We start from the raw sequence: 26,622 nt of genomic DNA, 5'->3' as shown, positions 1-26,622 counted from the left end.
GAGCACACTGATGCTACAGACCACCGTCCTTGCCTTTGGTATATGCCACCATTAAGCCATAACTTCCTCAATCATACTTAACTTTTTTGGTGATAAGCATAAAATGTATCATTTAACCCTTTAAAATTTCATCTCACTCAATTCACTTTAACTAATTGACACTAATGGGGTACATACCATGTTTAACTGTATTCAGTTAGACCCAGCGTTCTTCCCCTGTTGGGTTCTTCTTAGATTATTGAGACTGCCACCCAAAATATTAATTCTCTTCCAGTTCTGCATCATCATAGATCTGGTGAACTTGTCTCCTCTGTCTTCATCCAACCCCCCATAAAAATCTGGTGAGGACCATGCCCCCCTGGAGGACCGTTTCGATAGAATCAATATTTAAATGCTGTCCCTCCCCTTCGAATGGAGGTTATAGTTGGTAGCGGTGAAGATGGGGGATTATCACCTTCAATTTTAATATAATTTCCAATTTACAGAATATCAAAAATAGCACAAAGAACTCCCATAGGCCCTTTACCTGGCTTCATCAGTTGTTTACATCTAACCCCATTTGCTTGATCCTTCCTTATCTACATGATCATAGGTATATATTTTCTGAACTTTCTGAGAGTAAGTTGGAGACATCGTGTCACTTTACCCCTAAATATTTTAGTGTTTATTTTCTAAGAACAAGGACATTTTCTTACACAAATAACCACAGTACAATCATAAAAATCAAGAAATTTAATTTTGCTGCAAGACTGTTATCTAATCCATAGTCCAAATCCAAATCCCATCAGTTTCCCGAGTAATGTCCCTTGTCGCTATTCCCACCCTCTACTCCCTCCACCTCCACGCCAGGATCCAAACTAGGATCACACATGGCAGCCGGTTTGTCATAGCTCTTTAGTAAAAGGCTATGGTTTTATTTCAACACTTTTGCCATTGCTAAAAGCAGGTTAAAACTTTTTTGAAAATGCCAACCTAAGAAAACAGTTAAACCATCCCACCTTCAAAGAATGAAGCTTTGGTACCTCTGAGGACAACAAAACAAATGTGCGGCAGACTCTGAAGATAATTCCCTCAAAGACTTCCCAAATATTTTAAGCATTTGGAACAAATGCAGCCTCCTGGTGAGATTAATTTGAAGGGAATATCCTCAAAGAGAGGAACGAGTCCTAGGGCATTTGCTTATAAATTTGCCTCATTACTTGAAAGGCAAACTGTACACCATCTGAGTTTTGGCTTCCAGAAAACAGGCCTGTGTCATGGGCAGGTTCTTCTAGTCTCATCTGTTGAAGGAAGTATTAGGCTAATGGAGCTAAGCCTCAGGTTTGGCCCCAAAAGCACTCTTTATATTTGCCATAGGATGAACCCTTAACCTCTAAGATCAGTCATGAGTAGGGGGAGGTGGGCAAATGAAGATGTCCAGGGCAATCAATTCCCAACAACTCAAAACATGCATCATACTGATGGAGGACGGCTGACAGTACTTTTCACCATACCCATGCAATAATGGACAGGCTGTGTGATGATCGCTAAACTTAATGTGGGCTCCAACCGGAACTAAATTAATGATGACCAAATTATGTTTTTGTAGATTTCCTCTCCATCACCCAGGTTCAAAGCCTTGGAATTTAGTGCTTAATCCCTCTCCCCACTCTCCTCTTAATACCCACTCAATCTCCAAACTTTTTCATGTTTTCACACCTATTCTTTTTTCTCCATTCTGGTTCAGGTCCTCCTTACCCAGTCTCCTTACTGGTTTCCTGATCTCCAGTCTCTTTCCTAACCAACTCATTCTGTGCACTGCCACTAGTTTAATCTTCCTTTTATTTACTTATGTACACATATATACATATATAGAATATGAAACATTGTAGCAGTTTGACATGGTTATGAATTTCAAAAATAGATATTGGATTATGTTTGTAATCTGGTCTGTACCTGGACGTGATTAAGTTATGATTAGGGCTTTGATTGGGCCACATCATTAGGACATTGAGTTCCCAGCCCTTAGTGGGTGGGGACTCACAGATAAAAGGCACAGCAAAGGACAGAGATAAAGGGTTCTTAATGTTGGAGTTTTGATGTTGGAGTTTGATGCTGAAGCCTTAAGCTGGAGCCCTGGGAAGTAAACTCACAGATGAAAGAGAAGCCAGCGCCAGAAAGAGAGGACCCTGAGCCCAGGAAGAAGCAAGCCCTGGAAAGAAAGGAACCTTGAACTTAGAGAGAAGCAAGACCCTGGAAGAGAGGAACCGAGAAAGCCTGAACCCTCACAGACGTTGCAGCCATCTTGCTCCAAATAGACTTTGGTGAGGGAAGGAACTTATGCTTTATGGCCTGGTATCTGTAAGCTCCTACCCCAAATAAATACCCTTTATAAAAACCAACCAATTTCTGGTATTTTGCATCAGCACCCCTTGGGCTGACTAATACACATACATATGATAAAAAATATTGTACATGTGTGACACTCTGACACTCTAGTACAAAAATCTTCAACAGCTCCTAAAGCATACAAGACACACTGCAAGTATCTAGATACTGTGTTTAAGACTCTTCTTAAATTTCCATTTTAGATCCAGCCAAACTCACACGTCCATGAATAAGCTGTCCTCCTGGCCTTTGTTCTTGGTAGTCCCTTCCCTCCTCTTCTCTAGTCCACTCCTCTCACTTCCTTAAAGACCTGGGCTCCATGGCTCCTTCTGGAGGGAACTCCAGTTTGAAGCCCTGCATCCTTTCCCTCAGACCTGAGTGTCAAAAGCATTTGGCATCTGTACCACTTGCCTGGCACTTGGCACATGAATTGTGTGAGCTGTAATTTTCAGTGTACCTGCTCTCCCTCACCAGAAAGACTATGAGGGAAGAAGCGAATTTGGCTCAACTGATAGAGCATCTGCCTACTACATGGGAGATCAGGGTTCAAACCCAGGGCCTCCTGACCCGTGTGGTGAGCTGGCCCATGTGCAGTGCTGATGTGCACATGGAGTGCCCTGCCATGCAGGGGTGCCCCCTGCATAGGGGAGCCCCACATACAAGAGTGAGCCCTGTAAGGAGAGCCACCCCGTGCAAAAAGTGCAGCCTGCTGGGAGAGGCGCTGCACACATGGAGAGCTGACGCAACAAGATGACGCAATAAAAAGAGACACAGATTCCCGTTGCCGCTGACAAGAATGAAAGTAGACACAGAAGAACACACAGCGAATAGACACAGAGAGCAGACAACTAGGGGGGCAGGGAGGGGAGAGAAATAAATAAATACATAAATAATCTCTTTTTTTAAAAAAAGTAAGACTATGAGCCCTTCAAGAGCAGAGGTCACCTTGTAATATATCATTCCATCTTAGATTTAATGTAATGCCATTTTCATAGTTGAAGCACAATGAATGTTCAATGTGGCTGATCATGGAGTTTGTTTGAAAAGGGTCTACAACCAAAAATAATAGCAGCCAGTGGGTATGCGTATTGAGCACATAATGACCATCAGACACAGTGCTGCAGCGCTAAGCACTCTGTAGATTAGCTCTTCTCTTATGTAGATTATTTACCCCTTCCACAACCCAGAGAGCCAGGGGCAATCATAATCCCCATTTCACTGATGAGGAAACTGAGGTTTAGAGAGTCAAGTAATTTGCCCCTGGTCCCCTGGCTAGTGAGTAGAGAAACCAGATTTCAATCCATAGCCGCCCCTCTTGACCACTGCATTACCACATTACCCTCTTGAAAAGACTGTAAATTATAATAGTTGTGATGCTGATGATAACAATTAAAAATCTTTCCAGGAAAGTGGAGCTGTGATCCACTTCACCATCCTGTTTAAGCCTAATAACGTCACTATTGCAAAACTCTTCTGATGTATAAATTCAATCCCTTCTTGAAAGAGAAAATAAGATGAGCTGCAAAGTCATGTTAGGATTTGGCCTGGGCTAAAAGAGCCATTTTCTTCTCTTTATTTTATTTTATTTTTTTGGCAAGGGATAATAAAGAGGAAGCCTCTCATCTCAGGTCTAACTTTTCAGCCCCTCCCCTATGTTTCTGAATCACAGGCCTAAGCAGAAATCTGTAATTTTCAGCTTCCACCACACACATTGCTAGAACACTGGTGCTGAGAAGGATTTGGAGAGGGCAAAAGAGGAGTGGAGTTGTATTTTCTTACAATGTGGCTCAAGTTTGGGGTTCCAACAGGGCTCCCAGTCCTGCCCGCCCCCTCCATGAATTCATAAAAGAAGAGACAGAAAACAGGAGGCTTTATACAGAAGAGACATCTCAGCAAGGCAGCCCCTCTCACAGCCGCTGATGTCACCAAGAGAGGGCGGGAAGATGGAGGGAAGAAACAATGAAAGAGACAAAGAGAAAGGAGGAAAGACGAGCAAGAAGGGCATCTGGGAAGTACGGCAGAGTGGGCAAGAAGAAAGAAAAGAGAACGGTGGAATAAAGAGAGAGGAAGGAGAATTCTAAACCGTAGGCCTTTCCCCACCTCCCTTCTCCCACCCCTCAACCCACGGGTGAAAGCTTCTCGCCCCTTCCTTTAAGGCCAGAGGCTGCACAGGCCCTCACCCTCCAACTTCTGGTGCTGTCTCCCTGCTGCCAGGGGCCGCAAGCAGGGAAGGCACGGGGAAGCTCGTAGACAGTTTGTGAACTTGCCCTCTGCTTTCCCTAGCAGTTGCCCCTTTCCCCAGGCCATTTCTTTCCTTAGAGCCCTCCGAGAGTTCCTTCCCCACAGACCCCAGCCAGGCTCCAGGACGCCCCCTCCCTCCATGCGCCCCCCTCCCGTCTCCCTGATGCGCTCCGGTCTCTGTCTGAGCCATCAATCACGGGTGGCAGGCTGAGGGACACATGAGAAAGAGCCTATTTGGTTATTAACATCCCCTCCCGCTTTGTTGTCTCTCCTCCCCACTCCACTACCAGACCCCCCTCTCCCGCCCTACCCCTCCCTTTTCCCCTTTTGCAGGAGACAAAACCAGACTGACAGGCTGAAGACTCAAACATTAATCAAACTGCGCTCCGGAACAACCTTTCCCTCGCATTAATAAATACATTTGCGGCCCCTCATTGGACAGTTGGCCTAATTTGTTTCTTTTTTCCGCGGGGTGGGGGGAGCAGCCGCGCCCGCGCCCCCCGGCGCCCCGCAGCCCCGCGCCGAGCAGCTGTTCCGCCGCGGCCGCCGCGCTGCGCCGCGCCGCGCGCCCCGGAGGCCGCGGTTGCCATGGCGACGGCCGGGCCGCCTGCTGTCGCCGAGGCGCTGTCTCGCCCGCTCAGTGATTACCTCCATCTCCGCCGCGCTCGCCATACGGTCCGGATTCTAATCAGATCCCCTCCCCCTCTCCTCCGCGCTCGGCCCGGCGGAGCCCACCCGCCTCTGCCAGCCCCCTACCCCTTCCGCCCCTACGGCCTTGGGACTCATTAAGAATTGCCGGCGCCCCCGGCGGCGCTGAGCGCAGCGGAGGGGCAGAGCGGCCCGGCGCCGTGTTTGGGAATGACGGGCCCCCCGCTCCGAAGAGGTTCTGTGCACCCAGGCTTTGGTGGCGCTGGCCCCGCGGGTCCAGCTCCCAGCACTGACTGTCCCCTGAAGAGCACTCTTCTCCCCTCTTCTTGGTTATGTTGAGACAGGTCACCTGAGGTCCCAGAGAGAGGTAAGACAGGCCACCATGGTTCCCTTTCCACAGCAGGAGGCTTGGATTCTGGTTCTGAACGTGCTAGGAATGACTTCTGCACAGACTGGAGGCGGCGAGGTTTCAGGAGCGATGGGAGCATCCGCCCAAGCTGTGTCCCTTGTGCAAACCCCAGTGGTTTCTGAGACTGAGGGGGAGGCAGGGAGAGGCACAGGCCTGCTGCTCCAATGATGAAGCCTGGCCCGAGTTAGGCAGTGGTTACTTTGACCCCCTCCTAGCCGCACACACACAATCTGCTTTCCAGGCTCCCAGGCTCCAGCCCATTTGTTTCTAGGTGGTCTCAGGTGTCCTCCCAGCGAGCAGGCTTGCACTGTGTCCCTTTTCCAGGGCTCGGCGGTGGGCAGGGTGCAGCTGCTCAGTGATGCCTCAGGAACGTGGGGAATCTACAGGATCCTTTCCATATTCTTCCCTGAGACCCTGAAGCGTTGCTACAAGACTCCAGGCAGAAGCCCCCTTTCCAAACATCCCTGGCATGAGGAGAGGCCACAGGCAAGGGACACTTAGAGAGGACAAGAAGAGCAGGGGAGTGAGGCCAGCAGGGAACAGCAAGGCAAAACTGCGGGAGTGAGAAATGAGATTCTGGGTGCAGATTTCACTTCTGAGCTAACTCACAAGCCAGGAAGCTCAAGGCAGTTGGACTAAAAAAAATCATTTTGCATGAGAGGAGGGACCTCTTTGAAGTGATGAGAAATAGAAACACACGTGGTCCAGAAGAGTTACAGTGCCCGGGAAAGCTTAATTCAACACTCCCACAACACCCCAAAGGCCAGCCTTGCTGCCAGGGTTTGCCTGCAAAGGCTTAAGCAATGTCAGCAAGCGAGAAGAAATGCTACTCTGGGCTCTCTCTCTGAGTCTAGTAGAGCCACAAGGGCCTGTAGGGATCTAGACCAAGCCTTCATTTTATAGAGGAGAAAACTAAGACCCGGAGAGGGCCTAGAACTTGCCCAGGGGCCCATAGCTGAAGAACGGTGCAGCCACGTTGCACTTTCTGCTGCTGACACCCCTCCCTCTCTTCTCTCAGAGGCAACTGCCTGGCAAACCCTGGTTTCCAAGAGGCACGGGCAGAATCCCAAAAATCTCCGGCCTTTCCAAGCCCCTAGTCAGTCTGGCTCCTAAAGGCAGTTCCACTGGAGTGACAGCTCCCTTTGGCCCTGGCTGCCCCAGGGCCTCTCTGGGGGAGGGGGGGGTGAGTGGGGAGGAAGCTTTTGTGAGGCCTCCCCCACTGATTGTCCATAGCTCTGTCTTTGTCTGTCACTCAGAAGTGAACTGCTGGTGGGGAGGTCAGGCTGGCTGGTGGAGAGGGAGAGAGGGGCCTGTCCCCGTCAGAGAGGGTGGGGAAGAAGGCAGGCAAGGGGCCTGCTCCTTCCACCTCTTCACCCCATCTCCTCGGCTCCCTTACGGTATTCCAGGGGCCTAAAATGAGCTGGCCTTGGGACTGAAGCGTGCTCATTTTAGGACTGGGGCAGCAACTGCCGACGAAGACCTGTCCTCTCCTTGCCGCGCGAGCTCATGGGCCCCGCTGGAGATCTCCTCTTACTCTGACCTGTCTGGAAGAAGGGGTAGGGGTCTCCAACTCAAGCCTAACTGGGAAGGAAGTTCCACTAGACTCCCCATTGCACGCAGCCACCGTCCGACTGCACTCCCGTGCTTGCCTAGCAGGCTGCACCCTGCCTGCCTCATCATACCCTCCAGGCTCCCTTCTGCCCTCCCGCTGTAATCCCGCACAGACCCATCCCCTGAGAGTCCCTGCTTTCAAGCTGCCCCAGCTCCCTCTGAACCCTGACACCTCTCCCCAGATTGTGCTTTTCCCAGTCTCCCCTTGTTTCCCCTGCACACGAACCTCCCCAGATTCAACTGTTTTCAGGCCTCTGTCTGTCTGTCTCTGTCTCTTTGTCTCTGTTTCTCTCCACACACACACACTCACACACTCCCCCCATACACGAACTATCTCCCCAGACCCTGCTGTTTCCAGGTTCCCCCAGGTTTCCCTGTACACAAATTGGCCTCCCCGGGTTCGGCAGTTTCCAGACCCCCCTTGCTCTCTCACTAGGCAATTCCATCTCCCCAGATTCAGCTGTTTTCAGGCTCCCCTCATTTGCCCTGTACAAGGATACCTCTCCCAGGTTCTGCTGTTTCTAGGCTCCCCTGTTTCCCTTGCACACGGAGCAGTCTCTAGCTTCTGTTGATCCCAGCTGCCTAAGGGATTCAGCAGGCTTAAGGAGAGTGGAAGGAAGAAGAGAGTCAGAGAAAGGAGGAGTAGGAGGAGAAAGGTGGTCAACAGGGAAGCCCTAAGCAGCTTGCACATGGCAGCCTCTGGGCCTCAGACTCTACAAATAGGTCCCTGAAGCCCATCAGCTCTGGGACACCCCAATTCCCTGCTGCTGCTGCTTAGAGCCGAACGTTAAGCTGAGCATCCTTCGGAGGAGCCCAGACTTGGAGGGGGGTGGGGGGAAGGTTGGTGTGCGATGGGACCCACCAGGGCCTTACCGAGCCCTGGGCTGCCTCTCCGACACCAGCCTCCCTTGTCTCTTCCCTGAACTTCCCTGCCTTTCCAACCCCTCTTTGTCTCTTCCCCACCTGCTGCACCCTAGTTCCTCTCATTTCATTCACATAGAACTTAAAGGAAACGTCAAAATGCACCACAGAACAAAGGGGGCACAGAGCTAGAGACTCATCCTCACGCTGAGGTTTTTCAGGATGCAATATAATTGAGCGCGGTCCCCGGAGGCTCTGTTCCTGGACTACCACCTTGGCATGCTTCTCCAGCCTTCTGGAATAAGTAGTTCATCCTTGTTACAAAAAGGAGACTGCCGGCTTCCTAGTCCTTGGGGTGGGGGTGTTCTTCAAGGTTTTCCAGGAGTCTTACCTTCTCCCATTCATTTCAGCACTGCCCTCGAAGTTTGCCCTGGAGTCTGGAGAAGTGAGATTGATTCCCCCTCTTCCTTCATCCACACCCCACACCCACTCAGCCATTTTGTCAGTCCCGATGGGGCTGCAGGTGAGCAGCGACAGTCTGTGTGCACCAGAGAGCAGATCAGCCCCCTGGGTCCAAGGCAATACCCTAAGAGAGGAGGGACCTTTCCTCAAAGCGAAGCCTACACTTGGGTTCAGATCTCACCACTTCTGCTCCTGGGACCACAGAGCAGCCTCCTGCTCAACTGAGCCTCAGTTTTTCCACCTGTCAAGTGGGGAATGACAAGTCCTGCCTACCTCACAACAGCAGGGAATGCAAATAATATTACCGATGTGGAGGAAACAGAATACTTTTATAGAACACTTGACAAATGTGAGCTGTTCACACATGGGAGGGTCCCGGGTTCAGTTCCAGTGCTTCCTAAAAAGAAAAACAAACAAACAAAAACAAGCAACCAGCAAGCAAACAAAAAACCCAACTCAGAGGAGCTGACATGGCTCAGGGGTTGAGCACTGGCTTCCCACATACAAGGTCCCAGGTTCAGTTGCCTGCCTCAGTAACTCAAAAAAAAAAAAAAAAAAACTGTGTGTGTAGCTATTCTATGCTTTGTATATGAATTCTCCTTTCTTTGAAAAATAAATGCAGTTGATGGTATTGCATTCGCTTATTAATTTCATTATTTTAAAAACATCACTGGAGTTGGTATGCCTCGAACTATACAAAATACCCACACAGAGTTGTCAGTACTCATTGAACTGCAGACTTAAAATGGATGAAGTTTAATGTATCTAAATTATACCTCAATAAAGCTGATTAAAAAACACACAAAAGGGAAGTGGATGTGGCTCAAGAGACTGACCTCCTGCCGACCACATGGGAGGTCTGTAGTTGGGTTCCCAGTGCCTTCTAAAGAAACAAGGAAGACAACAGACACAGCAAGTGCAAACAATGAGGGAGTTGGAAGAAATAAATACAATAAATCTTTAAAAAATAAAAACACACAAAGAAAGTTGGAAATGGCGGTTTTGAGTCAAGAACCCTGCTTTTGTTTTTGTTTTTAACTGGCCAGGAAGTCACTCCTTATCAAGGAAATTTTATTTATAAACGTTAGATTCTGATGTTATGCAGAAAATATATTTTGGGACAGAATGGGGTGAACAGTGTTTCAGGAAACCCTCATTCCTCTCCCAGCTCTGTCACTTGTTAGCTGTGTGACATGGGGCAAGGCACTCTGGGAGCTTCACTTTCCTCATCTGAGGGTCTCTGGCTCACTTTACCAGAACCATCCAACTTTAGAATATAAACTTTATTCGGTGCTTGAGCACCTCGTCCCCTTCCCCAAACTCCCAAAATCCCAGTGGGGTCAAGTCAGAAAGAGTTGGCGCCTGCCTGAATTTTACAATAGCTTTTTCGTCAGGGACTCTGTTTCCTAAGTATGTTTGTTGTTGGGGGTTCCCAGGGTCTCCCCTCTCCCTTTGGACCCTCCCATGTCCGTTCTCTTCTGATTTAGGGGATCTCTAGGAACGGACTTCCAGGGCTCGGAGCTCCCTGGCATAACTGCTACTGGGTAGGTAACAGAAGTTCTAGTTCCTGCAGGCCTTCCACTGTCCGCTCCTTGATCCCAGACGGGCTAAAAATGATGGAAGTGGGGCTTGTCGTACAGCGCCATCTTCTGGGCACACCTGTGAGAGCCGATTCTTCTTGTGGCCGCACAGAGACCACTTGAGATAAATATATATATATTTTTGGTCTCGAATGGGAGATATTTTTTTCCTCCCAGAAATTACCTCATATGATTCCCCAAAACCAAACTCTGAATTCTGGGCTTTCCCAGACATGTCTCAGGAGGGAATGTTCCAGGAGCCCTCCAACCTTCTGAACGCAGGGATGGTTACTGGGGAGTAGTAAGGGTAGCCCAACCCACTGAGACCCAGAAGCAGCTGATGCCAGTCTCTTCCAATCATTCCACCAGTGAACTTGAGTCTCCACATGGCCCCCAGCCCAGGAAACTCTGTCACTAGGAAGCTGTTGCCTGGAGCCCCGGGCATAGTCTACGTGACTTTCAGAGTTTTCTTCTATCCTTATGTTCTCCTAGATGAGGGTTCATTGGCAATCATGACAAGATAGGCGCTTTCAATCCCTTAAAAATCAGGTGTCTGGATAAAGAGAGATTATGGGTCTGGTCAAATTAGATCTCTTGGGGAAGTGGACTTGGCCCAGTGGTTAGAGCGTTTGTCTCCCACATGGGAGGTTCCCAGTTCAAACCCGGGGCCTCCTTGACCCGTGTGGAGCTGGCCACACGCAGTGCTGATGCACGCAAGGAGTGCCCTGCCACGCAGGGGTGTCCCCCGCGTAGGGGAGCCCCACGTGCAAGGAGTGCACCCCGCAAGGAGTGCGCCCCATAAGGAGAGCCGCCCAGCACTAGGGAAAGTTCAGCCTGCCCAGGAATGGCGCCGCCCACACGGAGAGCTGACACAACAAGGTGATGCAGTGGAAAGGGACAGATTCCTATACCGCTGACAATAGAAGCGGACAGAGAGGAACACGCAGCCAATGGACACGGAGAACAGACAACTGGGGCAGTGGTGGGGAGGAAGGGGAGATAAATAAATCTTTAAAAAAAACTAGATCTCTCATGTCACTTTTTCTTTCATTTGGTCTGTTTTTTGTGTGTGTGTGTGTGTGTGTTTTCTCAGAGTGGGAGTGGGCGGGAAATGTTAAGAGGGCACCAAATAGCTTATAGAGTGATTTATTATTTTTTAACATACTTTTTCAGAACCTAAATGTCCAAATCACTGTCCTTGACAAAGTGGTTCCTTTGGAAGGTCTCTTTTGAATTGATTGTCTGCAATTATCTGAATTAATTCAAAAGCACCAAGCCTTTAAATTCTGAGTACGGGCTTGATTTTTGCAAACTGCTTGGTGAATAAGATCAGCAATCAAGCTGCGTGGCACTGTTTTAGAGAAAGAATGAGAAATGACTATAATGAAAATGATTTCTGTCTTTGGGTCATAAACTGACCCTAAGTTCCTATTCCTCTCTTTCAGTTCATGTTCCAGGTTGCTGGCAGAGTTCCTCCCTCAAAAATATCACTCAACTGCTCGAAAATCTTCACAATTCCTACTCTCTACTACCTTCAAAATACAAGTCAAGCATCTCAGCTCTCTGTTTGGCAAGAGGAGTGTTGGGCAATCAATGGAGTCAGACTAGTGTGGATTTAAATCTCACCTCTGTGACCTGGGGCAAAATATTTAACTTCTTACATCTTCAGTTTCCTCATTTGCAAAATAGGGCTAACAGCATCTACTTTGTTAGGTTGTTTTGAGGACAATAGTATTCCTAAAGTAGTAAAATTAGTAAATGGTAGTTCATTTTAGCATGGCATGCAATGCCCTCTGCCATCCAGTTGCAATCTGTTTAGGGAGAAACCTCATGTCTCAAAACACCCTATTCTCCCCACGGTGACACACATCCTCTACTTCAGCTCCATTTGCTTACTTGCAATTCCTTCCATCAGTTAGCACTTCTATGCCTCTGCTTTGCTTGTGCTGTTGGTCCCTTTCTGGTGCCTCTTTCCCCATCTCATTCTGTCTAATATTATGCAACACACGACTCTTCTGTGCAGCCTATTCTATGAATGTTTATAATTTCATTATCTGCACACATGACTTTGTTCATAGCCAAATTGTAATCTCCATGAGTCAGGAACTGTGACTTCCAATTCCTTTTATTTTTATTTTTTAAAGATTTATTTATTTATTTATCCCCCCCGCCCCGCCCCAGTTGTCTGTTCACTGTGTCCATTTGCTGCGTGTTCTTCTTTGTCCGCTTCTGTTGTTGTCAGCAGCATGGGGATCTGTGTTTCTTTTTGTTGCATCATCCTGTTCTGTCAGCTCTCCATGTGTGCAGCGCCATTCCTGGGCAAGCTGCACTTTCTTTCGCGCTGGGCGGCTTTCCTCACGGGCGCACTCCTTGCGCGTGGGGCTCCCCTACGTGGGGGACACCCCTGCGTGGCACAGCACTCCTTGCGCGCATCAGCACTGCACGTGGGCCAGCTCCACACCGGTCAGGAGGCCCAGGGTTTGTACCACAGACCTCCCATGTGGTAGACGGACGCCCTAACCACTGGGCCAAGTCCGCTTCCCCCAATTCATTTTAGAAGTTCCCACCAACCCTGAGCAAGGTGCTTGGCTCGGAGCAACCACTCAGTAAATGTCTGTTGAAAAAAATGCATTTCAAAAAAGGAATTTATTTTACGTTTTTTTTTTTTTGGTTTTCCATCAATACTTCTTTTCTTTCCAAAGAGACCCTTTTGAGAGATGGCACTCCTGGATGTGTACAGTAAAAATTCCACGTTTGTTTCACACTCACTCTCATCTCTTTGGATCCTCACCTGAGCTATTCCATTTTCAGTTAGTAGAGATGAGGATTAGGAAACAGATGATCATACAAATGTTGATGAGAGAATGTAATTAATTTCATTTTTTTAATCAAAGTATACCAACTTACAGCGAAGAGCACAAATCTTAAGTGTAAACAATGTGAATTGTTGCCACTATTCAGATCAAGATATAGAACACCATGTGATTTTTAAAATTTTTATTTTTTTAGGTGCTGAGGATTGTACCCAGGACCTCGTACATTGGAAGCAGGGACTCAACCACTGAGCTACACCTGCTGTTCCCCTATTTGATTTTTACAGGTATTACCACCTTGAAATATCTCTCAAATCCCTTCCCTTCTTTCAGCACCCCAGTTACCACCCCACAGCCCTGTCTGCCCAAATCGCTTCTAAGCAGTCTCCCTCCCTTTCTTTCCCCATTGTCTGGCTTATGGCAAATACTGAAATAGGGGAGCAGATGTGGCTCAAGCTATTGAGCGCCTACTTCCCACGTGGGAGGTCCTGGGTTCGGTTCCCGGTGCCTCCTAAAAACACAAACAACAAGCAAACGGAAAAACCAACTTGGGGAAGCCAATGGGGCTCAGTGGTCTGGCGCCGGCTTCCCACACACTGGGTCAATCCCGGGTCACCACCGTACCAAGATATTCGAGTGAGTGAATGAATATTTTTGCATGTGAGATCCGAGTTGGAGAGAAAAGGAGGCTTATTACCTGCTTTGGGTAAATTATTCAATCTTGCGTATGTCGGATTCTGGAGTTTACTGGGAACCCAGAGGTAAGATTTTTTTTTTTCTTCTATATATAGTAGAGTTTCAAAGAGGGGTTGAGGGCCCAGAAAGTCTGAGCCCCAGGCAGGCCTCGGCTCACCCCCCACTGCCCACCCTTGGGCTGGCTGGGCCCGCTTCCGCCAGTCTGCGTGGGGCGGCGACCCCCGCCCCGCCGCAGCCCCCCGCGCGGAGAGCGCGGGTCGCGGCCGGACGCTTGCCCACGCCAGGTGCCCTTCCTCCCTGCGAGCCGCGGGCCGAAAAGCGGGCGGCGCGCGGGGCGGGGGAAGCAGCGCCTGGCTCCGAGTGGTGCACCCGGGTTCCAGGCCTGGGTCACCCCTCCCCCGCGTCCCCAGCCAGGGCCCCTCCCGCGCCAGAGCCGCGGGTTTCCGCGCACGCCCTCGGCCCGGCGCCGGCTCCTGGGATTTCGGTGTCTGACGTGCGCCGATTCAGCAGGAGGCAGGGGGCGCCCTGGATCCCTTTTCCCCACACACTCGGGACCCTTTGGGTCGCCCACGAGGGGAAGGAGACGGGAAGGCACGTCCCGACGGCGGCTCCCCGCCGGAACCGCAGAGCGCCCTTCCCCAAGTCCGGGCTCCCGCAGCGGCGCCCCCGCCCCGGGCCTCGGGCTCCCCTCCCGCTCGCCGGCTCCGGCCGCCGGCGGCTGCCAGCGTGGCCGCCTGGGGAGGCGCCGGTGCAGCGGGTGGGGCTCCGAGCTGACCTCCAGGCCGCGGTCCTGCAGGCTCCGCCGGGCTGCGGGCGCCGACAGGGGGCAGGGGAGGCCGCGGCCGCGGGAGTCCTCCAGCCCCAGCGGGGTCCCCATATCAGCTCCCAGGAGGCCCGGGCTGCAAACCCGGGATCCTCGGGAAGGACCAGCGCCCCTGCTCGCCAGCGCTCCCGGGGTCCTCTGGCGGGTCTGCGCTGCCCTATCTGGGCTTGCCCGCCCCCGCACCGCAATAGTCCTTCAGCCACAGCGGACGGAGAAAAGTTTCTGCTCGCTTTTCTGCACTGCCGTGTCCTCTTACCCCAGTCCAGACCCGGGTGGGAGAGGACTTCGGACGGCCGTCGGGCAGGGGACGCGGGAAAGCCACCCCTCCCTCAGCACCTCCCTCTGCCGCGCCGGGGCTCTGCGAAAACTGCTGCAAACACTTGACTCTTTCAGAGCCTTGGTGTTCCCCTCCGTGAAATGGGGATAGCATCGCGTAGCTCACAGAAGTCAGAGAGCCAGTGTGAAGCGCCGGGCTCCTGCCGTCCCTCCCCCTTCGGGTCCCTGCACAATTGATCGTAGCGCCAGCGGGCGCCACGCGGTTGCTAGGAAGCGGATTTGCCCCTCCCGCCCTGGCGGTCGGTTGGGGACGGTGGATGGAGCCCGGCACTGGGTGCGGCCGCATATTTGCTAAAGTATTTCTGGAGTTTTCATTTCCTGTAGCCACACTGGCCCCTGAACTTCTGTGGCATTTAATTGCATACCTTTATCCCTCTTAAGAACTTTTTGCACAGTTTACTGGAATGCGCTGTGCAAACAGCGATGACAATGTATGTGTTTATATAACTATATCTTTACCATTTTCTCTAATTGCAGAAGGTATTAAGTTCATTACAAATATCCAATCCTTGGAGAGTTCGGGGCTCCGCAGCTGTATTTCTGCAAGTGCTGGCGGAAATTCGTGCACAGACGCTGGTCGGGTCACGCGGACTGGTTGCTAGGGCAACGCCCTGTCGCCCCAGTAGAAGACCAGCTAGAAACCCGGGGAGCAGTGGTCAGTCCCGCCCGGAGGTGGAGTTACGGGAGCCGGATCCGGAGGGGGCGCGTTTCTCGTCTTTCCCTCCAGGTGGCGCTACAGGATCACGGATGCTTTCCGGGGGCGGGTCTCCCCGCGGCGCTCACGCCCTATGAGGCGGGGCCGGGCGGGGCCGGGGCGTGTACAAGGGACTGCAGACAGCGCGGGATCAACGGTAACCAGCCGTCCCGGGATAGAAACGGAGACACCCGGACGTGGTTGGTTCCATGGACGCAGGAAGTATAAGCCTCAGAGAAAGGGAGAAACAGGACGTTCTGGGACGGGGAAGAGAGAAGAGGAGGCGCGCCCCTAGAAATGCTATACATCTCCATCCTTCTCTTTTTGCCCCAAGATCCTCTTCCGCCCCCCTCTCCCTCGCGACAGGCAATCCTTCACACTTTCTGGAGCGTCCTGGGTGCACTGGACACAGGCAAGGTAGGAGCTGGCGGATGCGTCCCCGCCCTCGGCATCCGGCCCGAGCCACGGCGAGCTCGCAGGACTCGGTGCCCAGGGTAGGAATCCCGCGATTCCAGGCATGCCAAGAAAAGCAGTCACGCTGTTCCTCAGTTTGTCCAGAGGAAGGAGGAAGCCTTACTCCCTTCCTTTCAGGAGGGTGGGAATGGAAAAAGTGACTCAAGGAATCCCCAGCAGGGTCAACATGAGTGTACTGCACGCACAAAATAGGGATTCCACCCTTCTCTCTTCTTTCTTTCCTGGAAGTGTGCACCATTCCTCTCATCGTCCCTGCTGCACTGGGTCACAGCATCACACACAGGGGCCACGTGGTATCCTGGTGCACCTCCACGCTACTTAAATGGTCCCCTTTGCCTAGACCGGCGCCCCACCCGCACCCCAATCTCACTACCACAGGAATGCACCCGGGTCCTAGGCATCCCTGAAGATGAGCCAAGAAAATGTACGGAGCTCTGCATTTGGGACACACATACACTCCAGGCCAAAAGAGGAGACAAAAGCAGGTTTTATTGGGGTTCTGGGGCCTGGGATGCCTAAGGTCTGACTTCAGGCAGCTCAGCTGATTTCCCATGACCCAATGGGCCAGCCAAGGGCAGTGAGAAGGAATGACTCAGTGCTGGGGCCACCTCTGCATCTCAGAGTCCCTGTCCGGAGACCTCAGGAGTCGGCTCTGGGAAGGGACTGGGGAGACAGGGAGGTCTTCCTGTCCCCTGCGGTCTTTGGGCTTTTTCCAGGCTTGGGGAAATGATCTGGGGGAGGGAACCTGGAATCCACAGACTTCATTTCAGTAACGACCATTTAATTTGTTCCTTGGCAGAGTGAAGAACCTGGGGGGGTTGGGAAAAGGTTGAGGAAAATAATGGAGGGGAACAACCAGCGCACCTTTCTCCTGGAAGCCTGCAGTGAGGGGGAGGTCTACAGCCCACCTTCCCGAAGCACCCCTGCAGGCCCCGGTCACTAGGTGGCAGCAGCCCGTCTGCCTGGCTTAGGTGGGGAGGTTCTCACATCTGCAGCGCGCAGGGGTGGCAGTAGCTCCCGTCTCCCCCGCACCATGCCTTGCAAGCTCCTGCCCACAGTGCCATGTCCAGGCAGAGCCTGGGCCCAGGCCAGGGACTTCCCGAGCCCAGATACCTCAGCACTCCACCCCAACCAGCTGCTGATGTGGCACAGAGGGCCACGGGTGGCTGGCCAGACCCTACCCGGAACACCTGCACATAGACGCATGGGCTTACTCACCCCCTGCCCAGGAGTCACAGCCTGGAGGTTACACAAACCACAAAGCCATACGCTGTGCACACACACTGCCAGCACAGCATGGACCCCAGGTGTGTGCACACACATCCCCCAGGCCGTCCTCTGGCCCTCAAGCCCCAGCTCCTCCTTTAGGGCCCATCCCACACCGTATGCTCCTTTCACTCAGACAAGCTCCCTCTGCGCTTCAGGATTGCATGGCTCTGGATTTCCCCCGCTTCTGGCTGCCATCACATTTCTTTCCCTTTTGCTATCTGCAGCTTCCTTGTTTTTTACACAAGAATTCTATCCCTTTGGAAAAATAGTCCTGGCTAACATTTATTGAGCATGTATTACTTGTGAGGAGCTGTGCTAAGTGCTTTCTCTGCATTAGTTCATCTAATTCTCATAATAACTTTAAAGGAGGGTCCTGTTGTTCTGTGAGGTCCAGAGAGGTTGAGTAACTTGTCCCTGGTCACCCAGCTAAAAGGTGCTAAATTGGAATGCGTGTCCTGGAGTGACTTACACCAGAACCTATGTTCTTATCTGCTCTATTCATTGACTCCTATCCTCTTCCCACCCAGAAAATTGCCACATGGCTGCCTTCATCCCATCAGGTAGGGTGAGTCATGGAGCACCAGGAGGAGGGAGAGTCCGGGTGAGCACCGAGGACAGTGATAGGAGCGCAGGCCCATCCTCGGCCAGGGCCACCGCGGTGGGAGGTGGTTAGTGCCAAGGCAGGAAGCTCCATAAAAGCAGGATTAGTCTGGGCAGAAGGACCTGCGGGTGGACAGAACGGAGGTCAAGACTGTCTACCGGACAAGCAGGAAGGTTGCGCAGCTGGAAAACTGGCCAAGCCACAGAGCCAGGGAAGCGCCCCCCACACCTGCACCCCCAGACAGGACGTGGTGGGGATGGACTTCTCCACAGCCAGAACACTCAGGGCCAAGTTGGAAAGCGGGGAGTGGGGACAATTAGATCTGACATGGATTTAAGAGTCTCTAATTCTAAATGGCTAAGAAGGCCAACGCATTTGGAGTCCTTTCCAGGTGGGGGGAAGCATCGGGGACCGAGCTCCCAGCCATCTCCAGGGGGTAGCTTGTCCCAAGGTTCAGTCCAAGTAAATCAAGCAAGGAGATGAGGTGGGCTGCTGGGAACACATCGCTCTACGACCACCCAGCTCCTCACCGCCTTGGAAACTCTGGAGGCCTCCACTGACTGTCTTCAATAGATTGCCTATCGCCGCCGCACCCCGTCCCCCTTGCACTCTCAGCCTCGAGGCCTCCCCGGGTCCCCCCAGAATGCCCTGCTCTCCTGGTCCCTTTAGCCCGTTGCTGGCCAAGGCAGACAGAGGGGGCCTACCTGGGCCACGCTATGTTCAGTCAAACCGCTGTCATCTGCCTGTGGGGAAGCAGAGTGGGGGGCTGCAGTGAAGCCAGAACAGGGTACTGGGTCAGAGGGGTGAAGGAAAGGGGCTTGGAATGGGAATGGGGTGGTGCAGGGGTTGGGGGTGAGCCAGCCCTGCACCTGTATCACCCGTGAGTGCAAGTCCTGCTGTCATGTTCTAGGCACAGAGGGTGAGGGGGTGAGAAGGAATACAGAAGGTTTCATCCAGACAGGAAAAAGCTGAACTAGGCAGGGAGAGTTCTAGCCACACCCAAGCCCCAACCTCCAGGCCCAGGCAGCCAGCTGGATGGTACCTCTGTGAGGATTTATTTCCCCGGGCTGTACTTCCACCCGGGAGGAGGGTGCAGTGCTTGGTAATCCCACGGGGCAGGGGATGGGAATATCTCTTTTATTAACAGACCCCCCAGCTGCCACTCCCAGCACGTGCACCAATCCGGGGTCAGCTTCTGCCGGAGGAGCTGGGGCCCCCACTGTCCCGGCCCTGGCCGTCCCACGGCAGACAGATGGGGCGGGGAAGACAGAAAGGACAGCGTGCCTGGTCTGGCAGAGATGGGGGCAAATGGGAGGCGGGAAGACTCTTACCCTAAAATTCACTTTCTGGATCACCTGCTGGGGGTCGCTCTCCAGGATCACACTACAAAATGGAAGAAAAACAGGGAGAATCCATGACGTGACTCTTCCCTCCGCCTCCTCTTCCCTCTCCTCAAAATATCCTGCTTTTGGTCAGCTGATCACTCTAGACTGGCCTGCTGTCCCTTCAGGGCTGACCAAAAGCAGGGCCTCACAAAACTCAGAGCTCTTAAAAGTTCACTTCACCTCCTGGTCTAAGGATGGATTCCCTATTTTAAAACAAAACAAAACAAAACAAAACTCAGATATGCTGAAGGGAGAGAGGCCCCTGGGATTCTTATCTTGTTTTGCGATTATTTTCTACCACAGTGTGACGCTGCATGCAAAAAAAAAAAAGGAATTCCCAAAGTCAGAATCTGCCTTCTCTTATGCTTTTATGATGCCTTGGGGTGGGCATGCAGGGTGCGAGGGCCTTCCCTGGGGGTGGGGCCTGTGTCTCTCACAACCCCTGGAGAGAGATGACAGGATGTGAGTCTTCCCCATGAGGCTCCTTGAAGGCAGAGACTGCGTTTTTCTTTGGTATCAGTCCAGGGGAAGTGTGAGCCTTGTCCAGGACCCCCCTCTGGGCTGGGCCCTCCCAACCCCAGGTTCCCAAAGGAGAGGATGTTTAATCTAACACCAGAGGCCTGGCGCGCCAAGGCTCCAGGGCAGGCGTCATTTCCCAGCTGGAGCTTCCTGAACTGGCCTTGGCGGGAGACTGAGCTCCTTGGGGGCCTTCTCCAGAGCTCACACTCAGCCATCCTTCCTTGCACAGGCCCTTCCAAGGCCCTGTACCTTGTTTGGTACTTATAATTTTGTGGGGCTTTTTTTTTTTTTTCCCTTAAAGAAGGCCCCACAAATTGTGTATCTTTCTGGTTCCACAAAACCTGGTCTTCTTCCACTCACTTTTAGGTTCTAGGAATTAACTCCAGACGTAGTGGGGGCAGGCAGTCAAGAGCCATAGAGTGAAGAGGAATTCTGCAGCCCCCGACCTGCAGCGCCCTCTGCCCCCTGCAGCGTGGTGCAGTGTGGGAAAGGGCACCATCTCTGCAACCTTGCCGCCCCCCAGCTGTGTGCCCTTGAGGAAGTCACTTGGCTCTCAGCCTCTTTCCTCATCTATAAAGCGTGTGTAATTATAGAGGCGCATGGATGTTCTTAAAGGTGCTCGAGAAGCTTCTATTATCCTTTACTCTAGAGCCAGAACTTCTTTTTCTCCCTGACTATTGCACCCCATGGAAATCCCTTAGCTAAGCCTTCTCAAAAGGGCTCCCAGCTTCTAATAAGATAATTGCATGGTATAGGAGTGCTGTTTACTGAAGGAGAATTAGGAGCTTCTCATGCATCACCTCATTTAATCTCCACAATTCCATGAGGTAGTTCCCTTACCATCCCCATTTTAAAGATGGGGAGAGTGAGGTTCAGGAAGAGTAGGTAAGGTGCCCACGATTGGAGTTGACCTCTAAGAGTGGAGGGTGGAGCTCGGGGGTGTCTGCAGTCCATTCCTTCCAGGGAGGGGCCAGCATCTACGCTGCCTGTTTCTCCTGGGCACTGCAGATCAAAGTGGATTTTCCAAAATGCCTGCTAGTCAACAGTGCACCATCTTTTAACATTTGATTACCTTTTTGTTTGGTTAACACTGAAATCAACTTCCATTCCCATGGGTGGGGTCGGGGGATGGGATACTTGGGCATATGCTGCGGGAAGGGAGGGAGGAATTGGCCAGGGAGGCCACAGTGTGCGGGGTATGATTTTGAGCGGATGACCCTCAAAGGCAGCCTCTTGCTGTGGGTGGCCCTTTTCTGCACCCCCTCCTCACCCGCCATCCACAATCTCGTCCAGCACCAAAAAGGCTCCATCCATGTTCTCCAGCAACCAGCGCTTCTCCACGTTCTTCCTGAAGGCAGACACACGCTCCTGAGCCTCCCGCCGCCAGGAGGAACCCGGTCCCTGCCTAGGCAAGGCAAACCTTTTCTCTCCAAAGACACCTCATTCCCTCCCCTTCCCCCTCTGCTCCCCCCCCTCCCAACCAGGACTGGGGAGGGTGGGTGTAAAGGGCTGTGAGGACAGAGGTGTGCAACGTCCAGAGCAGAAGTTTTTTTCCTGAAGCCCCCAATCGCCCCCCCCCTCACACTTTGGACGCTGACACTACTCCCACTCTGGAACCCAGAGTCACCCTGGCCATCCTGTCTGCATGCCTGTGCTTGGGTGACACCACGGTAGGCATGTAAAGGGCAGGGGCCTTGGAGGAGGATGCTCAGGTTCCAGTGCCAGGCTTGCAGGGCCTTCAGGAGAAGAACGGAGGAAGAGTCCTACCTCTGTGATGTCTCCAAACCTGGGGGAAAGGGGACCTGGGAAGACTGAGACCCTCACTCACCTTAACATGTGGCTCAGAGACTCAAACAGGCAGGTGAGAACAGACATGAGCATCAGCTGGGGGTGGGGGATGGGAATGGTGGGAAAGAAAACAGAGTGTGAAGTTGAGGTGGCCAAAGGGAGACCTCAGAGCCTGCCGGGGAAGGCAGCGGAGCAGAGAGGCCTGGGCCGCAGCAGGTGACTGCAGGTTGGCCTTAGTGGGAGCATCCCACAGCGGGGTTGGAATACACTGGAGTGTTCCACTGAGGGACACCGAGAGTGTCTCCTTCTCTGGTTGGTTGAAGAAAGAAACAATGGCTCCATGCAGAGGGAGTGAAGACCGGGTTTCTGGTTCCCAGGGAGCCTAAAGGGCATCTTGGATACAGGCTGTCCCAAACAGAGCCATTCTGGATGCCCCCACCCCCACTCCAGGAACCTGGGAGGAGGGGTACCAATGGTGAGCCCCCAGGACCCAGCCTCCAACCCAGGCTCCAAGCCTTTTCCCACAGACAGACCCTCCTGCTGCCCCGGCCTCCTGAATTCACCTCGTTCTCGTGAGCTGAGCCCACCACGTACAGGTAGAGGTCAATGCTGCTTTTGTAGATGATGGTCAAGCCCCCGAAAAATGCAATCTCACCTGGAAGTGGAGGGGCTCTCAGTCTGGCCACCCCTGCCTGGCCCCAGGCTGGCCCCTCCTCCTCCTTTCCAGCTCTCCCCCTCTCCCTCTATTTCCTTCTTCCCTTTCCAAGGAACCCTTGGAGTGGCCTGCACTAGGGACTTACCATGAGGCTTCCCTCTGTCCTTCCTTCTCTCCACCCTCAGCCCCATTTCTAGGGATAGCCTCAGTTTGAGGAGTCAACACACCCAGGTCAGGGTGGACCTCCAGCCCGAACCCCACAATGCACAGTGCCCTGGAGTGAGGTCCAGGCTGGAGGGGGACCCGTGACACCTTGGCCTCTTTGGCTGGGAGAAAGTCTAGGTAAACTGGGGAGGAGGGAGGAATGGTGGGGAGGGAAGGTTCCCTGGAGGAAGGGAATAGAGAACAGCTGGGTAGGAAAGGAGACAGAGCCTCTGAAGACAAGGGAATGGGCTGGGAATGTGCAAGGCCAACGGGGACAGATGTGTCCAGATGGAGAAGATGACGGTGTGCACCTGAGAGTTCTGGAGGAGAAAGACGAGGACACTTACTGTCAGTCCGGCTGGTCTTGTTGAAGACGTTTTTCTCAAAGACCATCTGCTCCTTCATGGAGGGGAATGTGTCATCGTAATACTATGAGACAGAGAAAGAAAAGGGTGATAGCTGTTCCAAGGGGCCTGGCTTCCCCCAGGCTGGGTGGCAGGGTATGGGGGTGCTGGCCAAGAGGGACCCTGCCATGGTGCCCCATCTTCTCTTTACTGATTCCGGCCTGCCTGCTTACTATTTCCCCATAAGCACAAATTCTAAGTAAAGAAGGTCATGAAGAGGAGAGAAGTCTTGAGGCCTGCTTTTGGAGTCCCCTCCTGGTTGCACTCAGCAGACATGCAGTGGGTTAAGGACGAGGGCCGTCACTAAGCCACTGTTTCTACAGTGAAGCCTCCAGGAAAGTTGGTAGAGCTAGGAGTCCTTCCTTACAGCAATGAGAATCATCGCCACAGCTACCTGTTACAGACGCTTATTGCCCCCATTGTTTAGATGGGGGAACTGGGATGCAAAGCCTGGTAGCTTCTTCTCCCAAATTCCCTCATGGCCTGCAAGGGGCAGAGCTGAGATTCAACACCAAGGACAGTCTGATTCCAGAAAGGGCTATGGTGAAGATTAAATAGCTAGGGAAAAATTCCTGGCACACACCGTATAGCCAAATAAATGTTTTCCCATTTGGGGTTAGTGAGCCTCTCTGACTCTGTTTTTCCCTCTGTGACATGGATGGGTCCTGCTGGGACAAGGCCCTGGAGACTTTGAAATTGCTGATCCACTGCCCACACGGAGGCAAAGTGTGGTCGGCTCTCACTTCTCTGGATGCGGACCTTGCCACTTAGTACTTGATCTGCAGGCAAATTGGCCTTCTCCCTACTGGCCACTGCAGCAGGGAAGAGGCTCATCTGAATTCAGAAGACAAAATTCCAGCTCCAAACAACAACAACAGAAATCTATAGCACGTTTCATAGCTAGTTTAGATACTCTAGCCCTGCTATAGTTAATTGTCTCATCTGTGGCAATTTATTTTTAGATTATCCTCATTTGGTTTACCCAGGCCATGTTCACTAGCATGGTTATGAGATAGTGGAATGGGGGTGGAGTAAAAATCACCCTGACATTTAAGTAAAAAACTGGAATTCGAATCTCCTGATACCACAGATTGCAGCCTCAGGCACATTTCTCTAGACCTCATTTTCTTCACCTGTAAAATTACAGCATTGGATTATATGGTCTTTAAAATCCTGTCTGGCTCCAAATTTGTAGACTCCCACAAATGTGTCTACCAAGCTATAGAAGAAAAGTGGAGGTTGCTCATTTAAAGTTTGGGGGCCAGGACTCCCGGGTCCCAGGCCCAAAACTCCCAGACCCTTAGGAAGTCCCTTCCCGTGCCCAGGGCCCAGCAGCCAGTGGAAAGGAGGACGGAAAGACATTTCAGGGTACATGAGCAGAACCAGAGGAGACCCTCCCTCCCAGTAAGGGGCCAGCAGCCTGACAAGGTAGGAGGATGGACAGAAGGTCCTCTGGAGGGATCCAAATGACAGAGGTCACCAGTGGAGTCTCTCCTGGGATAGGACAGTCAGCTGGGTAGGGATCTCTGTTCCTGGCACTGCAGTGCTGTGTCTTCCAGATCCTTCTGTGTGGGCTAGGGTAGGGGGTTACCTTGGCCAGCAGTCTGCGCCCATCATTGTCCAGGATGAAAATAGCCTTGATGGTGTAGAGAGAAGGTTCCTGCAACTGACAAGAGAGAGGAAAGTTCTGTTGACCCCTGAAGCAACAGCTCTCAAGGTGGGCCTATGGGGTCTGCTGACGCCAGGGGTACGTCCTCAGGTTCGAGACCCCAACCCCAAAGGTCCACAGAGGGTCTGGGCCCAACCCCAACATGTGCCAGCTCTGGTGCCCACTGCACTTCTGGCAGGTGTTCCACTTCAGGCCCCGGGTGGGCACTGGCCTGTTGGGTGCTGAAGATCCACCCGAGCCCAAGTTCTGTCATGCACTGACTGCTCCAGAGCCAAGTCGAGTGTATCACAGAACCTGAGCCGGGGGGGTCAGTGGCATCGAGCTTCCTCCTTCCAGCTGACCCTGGACCGAGGCTGGACCCCCCTCTGGCCTGGGTGGGCTCCAGAAGCACAAACCTGTCAGCTCAGGGCCAACAGGAGCCTGGGGCGGACACGCCACTTCTTATCCTTTCCCAGGGCATCCCTCCCATCGCTGCCCCACGTTGATCCAGAACTCCAGCCGGGCTTGGACTCAGGACAGGCCCCATCGCGAGCCCGCACCCAGAGGACACTTCTCCCCCGCACTAGGCCCAGGCCCCCTTCCGGGGCTGGTCAGCAGTGGCACAAAGTTCCCTGCCCCGGGGCGCGCGAGTTGTGAGGTGGCTGCACTCTCTCCTCCCTGCGCCCGGCTCCCGCCGCCCGGGTGCCCGGGGCGCCCACCCGTTCCGTACCTGCAGCCCCGGGGGCTCCGCGGCTCGGGCGGGCGGCGCCGAGCCCCCGGTCTGGGCCGCCGCGGCCCCCTCCCCCGGGTGCGGACGTGGCCAGGCCTCGGGCCGTTGCATCGCGCTCGCCGCCTCGCAGAGACAGCGCCGCCCGCCCGCCGCCCCGCCTCCGCGCCCGCCCGCCGGACCCTGGCCGCGGGGCCGCCCCCGGAGGCCACCGCCTGCTCTTTCCCGGCCGCCGCAGGCCTGCGCCCTCTCCTGCCCTTGTCTTTCCTTTCCCCCATGGCCCTTACCTTCTTCTGGCTCTCCCTACTCTCCCTTCCCGCGCTCTCCTCCCTGCGCCCTACATTCTGGCTCTCCTTCCCCTACTTCCCATTTCCCTCTCTCCTCCTGGGCTCCTTCACATTCCTTAAAGCCGGAGCTCTCCGCTCGCTCCAGCCCTTCTTCCTGCCTCCTCTCTACCTCCTGTGGGTTTGGCTTGTGGGGTGTCCTCAGACTGTCCTGAGGCCAGCAGAAGACAGGCATTGCCTAGTTTTGTCTCTTGACCCTTCTTAGGTACTATCCGTACAAATATATCAGGGGCACGTCCTAGCAGGGAGAGCAGAGAGCAGACGGACTGCTTGGGGATACTCTCCCATGGAGAAGAGGATCCTGCTCCTCTTACAGTACTTGGGGAAGGCAGCTTTGGGACACCTCCAGAGGCATTTGCCAAGACAGGCGCAATGTGAACCCAGAGAGATGCGTAGCCTCACAAATACTCTATCGGAGGCATGGGATTTTGCGATATGCTTTGGTTTCTTTGGTGGAGGTATACTGGAAGACAAGATCCCACCCAGGATCTCAGGGCCGAATGCTCCAGAATTAATGGTGCAGATCCACGTACCTAGAACAACAGCATGTGTGTATTTCACATTTAAACACTTGCATGTCCATGACCTAACATAACCCACACATGTGAGGTGTTATTAACACCTCCATTTTAAAGATGAGGGAAGGGAGGCAAAGTATGCATGACTTTTTCAAGATCCTACAACTAACAGTTGAGTGGGAGTGGAACCCAAGTTGTAGATTCAAAATTTCTTTTCCTTTCTTCTCTTCAAGACCTCTTACCTTGTGTCCCACACATACCCATCGCTGATGACTGGGAAATGGGGCTTTCTGCTGCCATATAGGGTCAAGCCTTCTTATCCTTCAAGTCTCCACTTAAATGTCCTTGTAAAAAGGCCCTTCCTGACAATCACTGCTAACATGATGGGTCTCTCCTGTCAGATTCTCTATCACTTCACCCTACTTAGTTTCCATCATATTTTTCTAAATCTATATACTTAGACTAATTTGTTAACAAATGGAATCCCACCTGACTTGGAGCATGTGGCCTTCTCCTTCACTCTCGGATCCCTGCTGTCTCACACA

The 26,622-nt window shown here is 52.7% G+C and overlaps 1 protein-coding gene across 3 annotated transcripts; it reads right to left on the bottom strand.

The window, feature by feature from the left end:
* Positions 1-16,484: 16,484 nt before the first annotated feature.
* Positions 16,485-25,355, bottom strand: COPZ2 (COPI coat complex subunit zeta 2). 3 transcript variants are annotated; one of them, XM_058284067.1, is made up of 9 exons: positions 25,219-25,355; positions 24,432-24,506; positions 22,784-22,865; positions 22,141-22,232; positions 21,618-21,673; positions 21,060-21,137; positions 19,217-19,268; positions 18,590-18,628; positions 16,485-18,007 (listed from the first exon to the last, which is right to left on the bottom strand). In XM_058284067.1, exons 1-9 carry the CDS (start codon positions 25,327-25,329, stop codon positions 17,954-17,956), a joined length of 639 nt encoding a protein of 212 aa, XP_058140050.1. In that variant the 5' UTR covers positions 25,330-25,355; the 3' UTR covers positions 16,485-17,953. The 3 variants fall into 3 exon arrangements, with proteins under 3 accessions (XP_058140050.1, XP_058140051.1, XP_058140052.1); XM_058284068.2 differs by having other exon boundaries at positions 16,629-16,824; XM_058284069.2 differs by lacking the exon at positions 18,590-18,628 and having other exon boundaries at positions 16,629-16,824.
* Positions 25,356-26,622: the final 1,267 nt, after the last annotated feature.

The sequence above is a fragment of the Dasypus novemcinctus genome, chromosome 21 (genome assembly GCF_030445035.2).
Source record: "Dasypus novemcinctus isolate mDasNov1 chromosome 21, mDasNov1.1.hap2, whole genome shotgun sequence".
NCBI classification, from domain to species: domain Eukaryota; kingdom Metazoa; phylum Chordata; class Mammalia; order Cingulata; family Dasypodidae; genus Dasypus; species Dasypus novemcinctus.
Note: the sequence above shows the minus strand (reverse complement) of the source record. Positions and strands in the feature narration are given on the sequence as shown.

Bases quoted from the DNA above. Each gene is read 5' to 3' on its own strand.
- COPZ2 (XM_058284067.1), bottom strand. From the start codon at position 25,329: ATGCAACGGCCCGAGGCCTGGCCACGTCCGCACCCGGGGGAGGGGGCC. The intron at 22,233-22,783 runs GTAAGTGTCCTC...CTCCACTTCCAG, and splicing joins CAAGACCAGCCGGACTGACA to GTGAGATTGCATTTTTCGGG. The intron at 21,138-21,617 runs GTGAGTGAGGGT...GTCTGCCTTCAG, and splicing joins TCTCTGAGCCACATGTTAAG to GAAGAACGTGGAGAAGCGCT.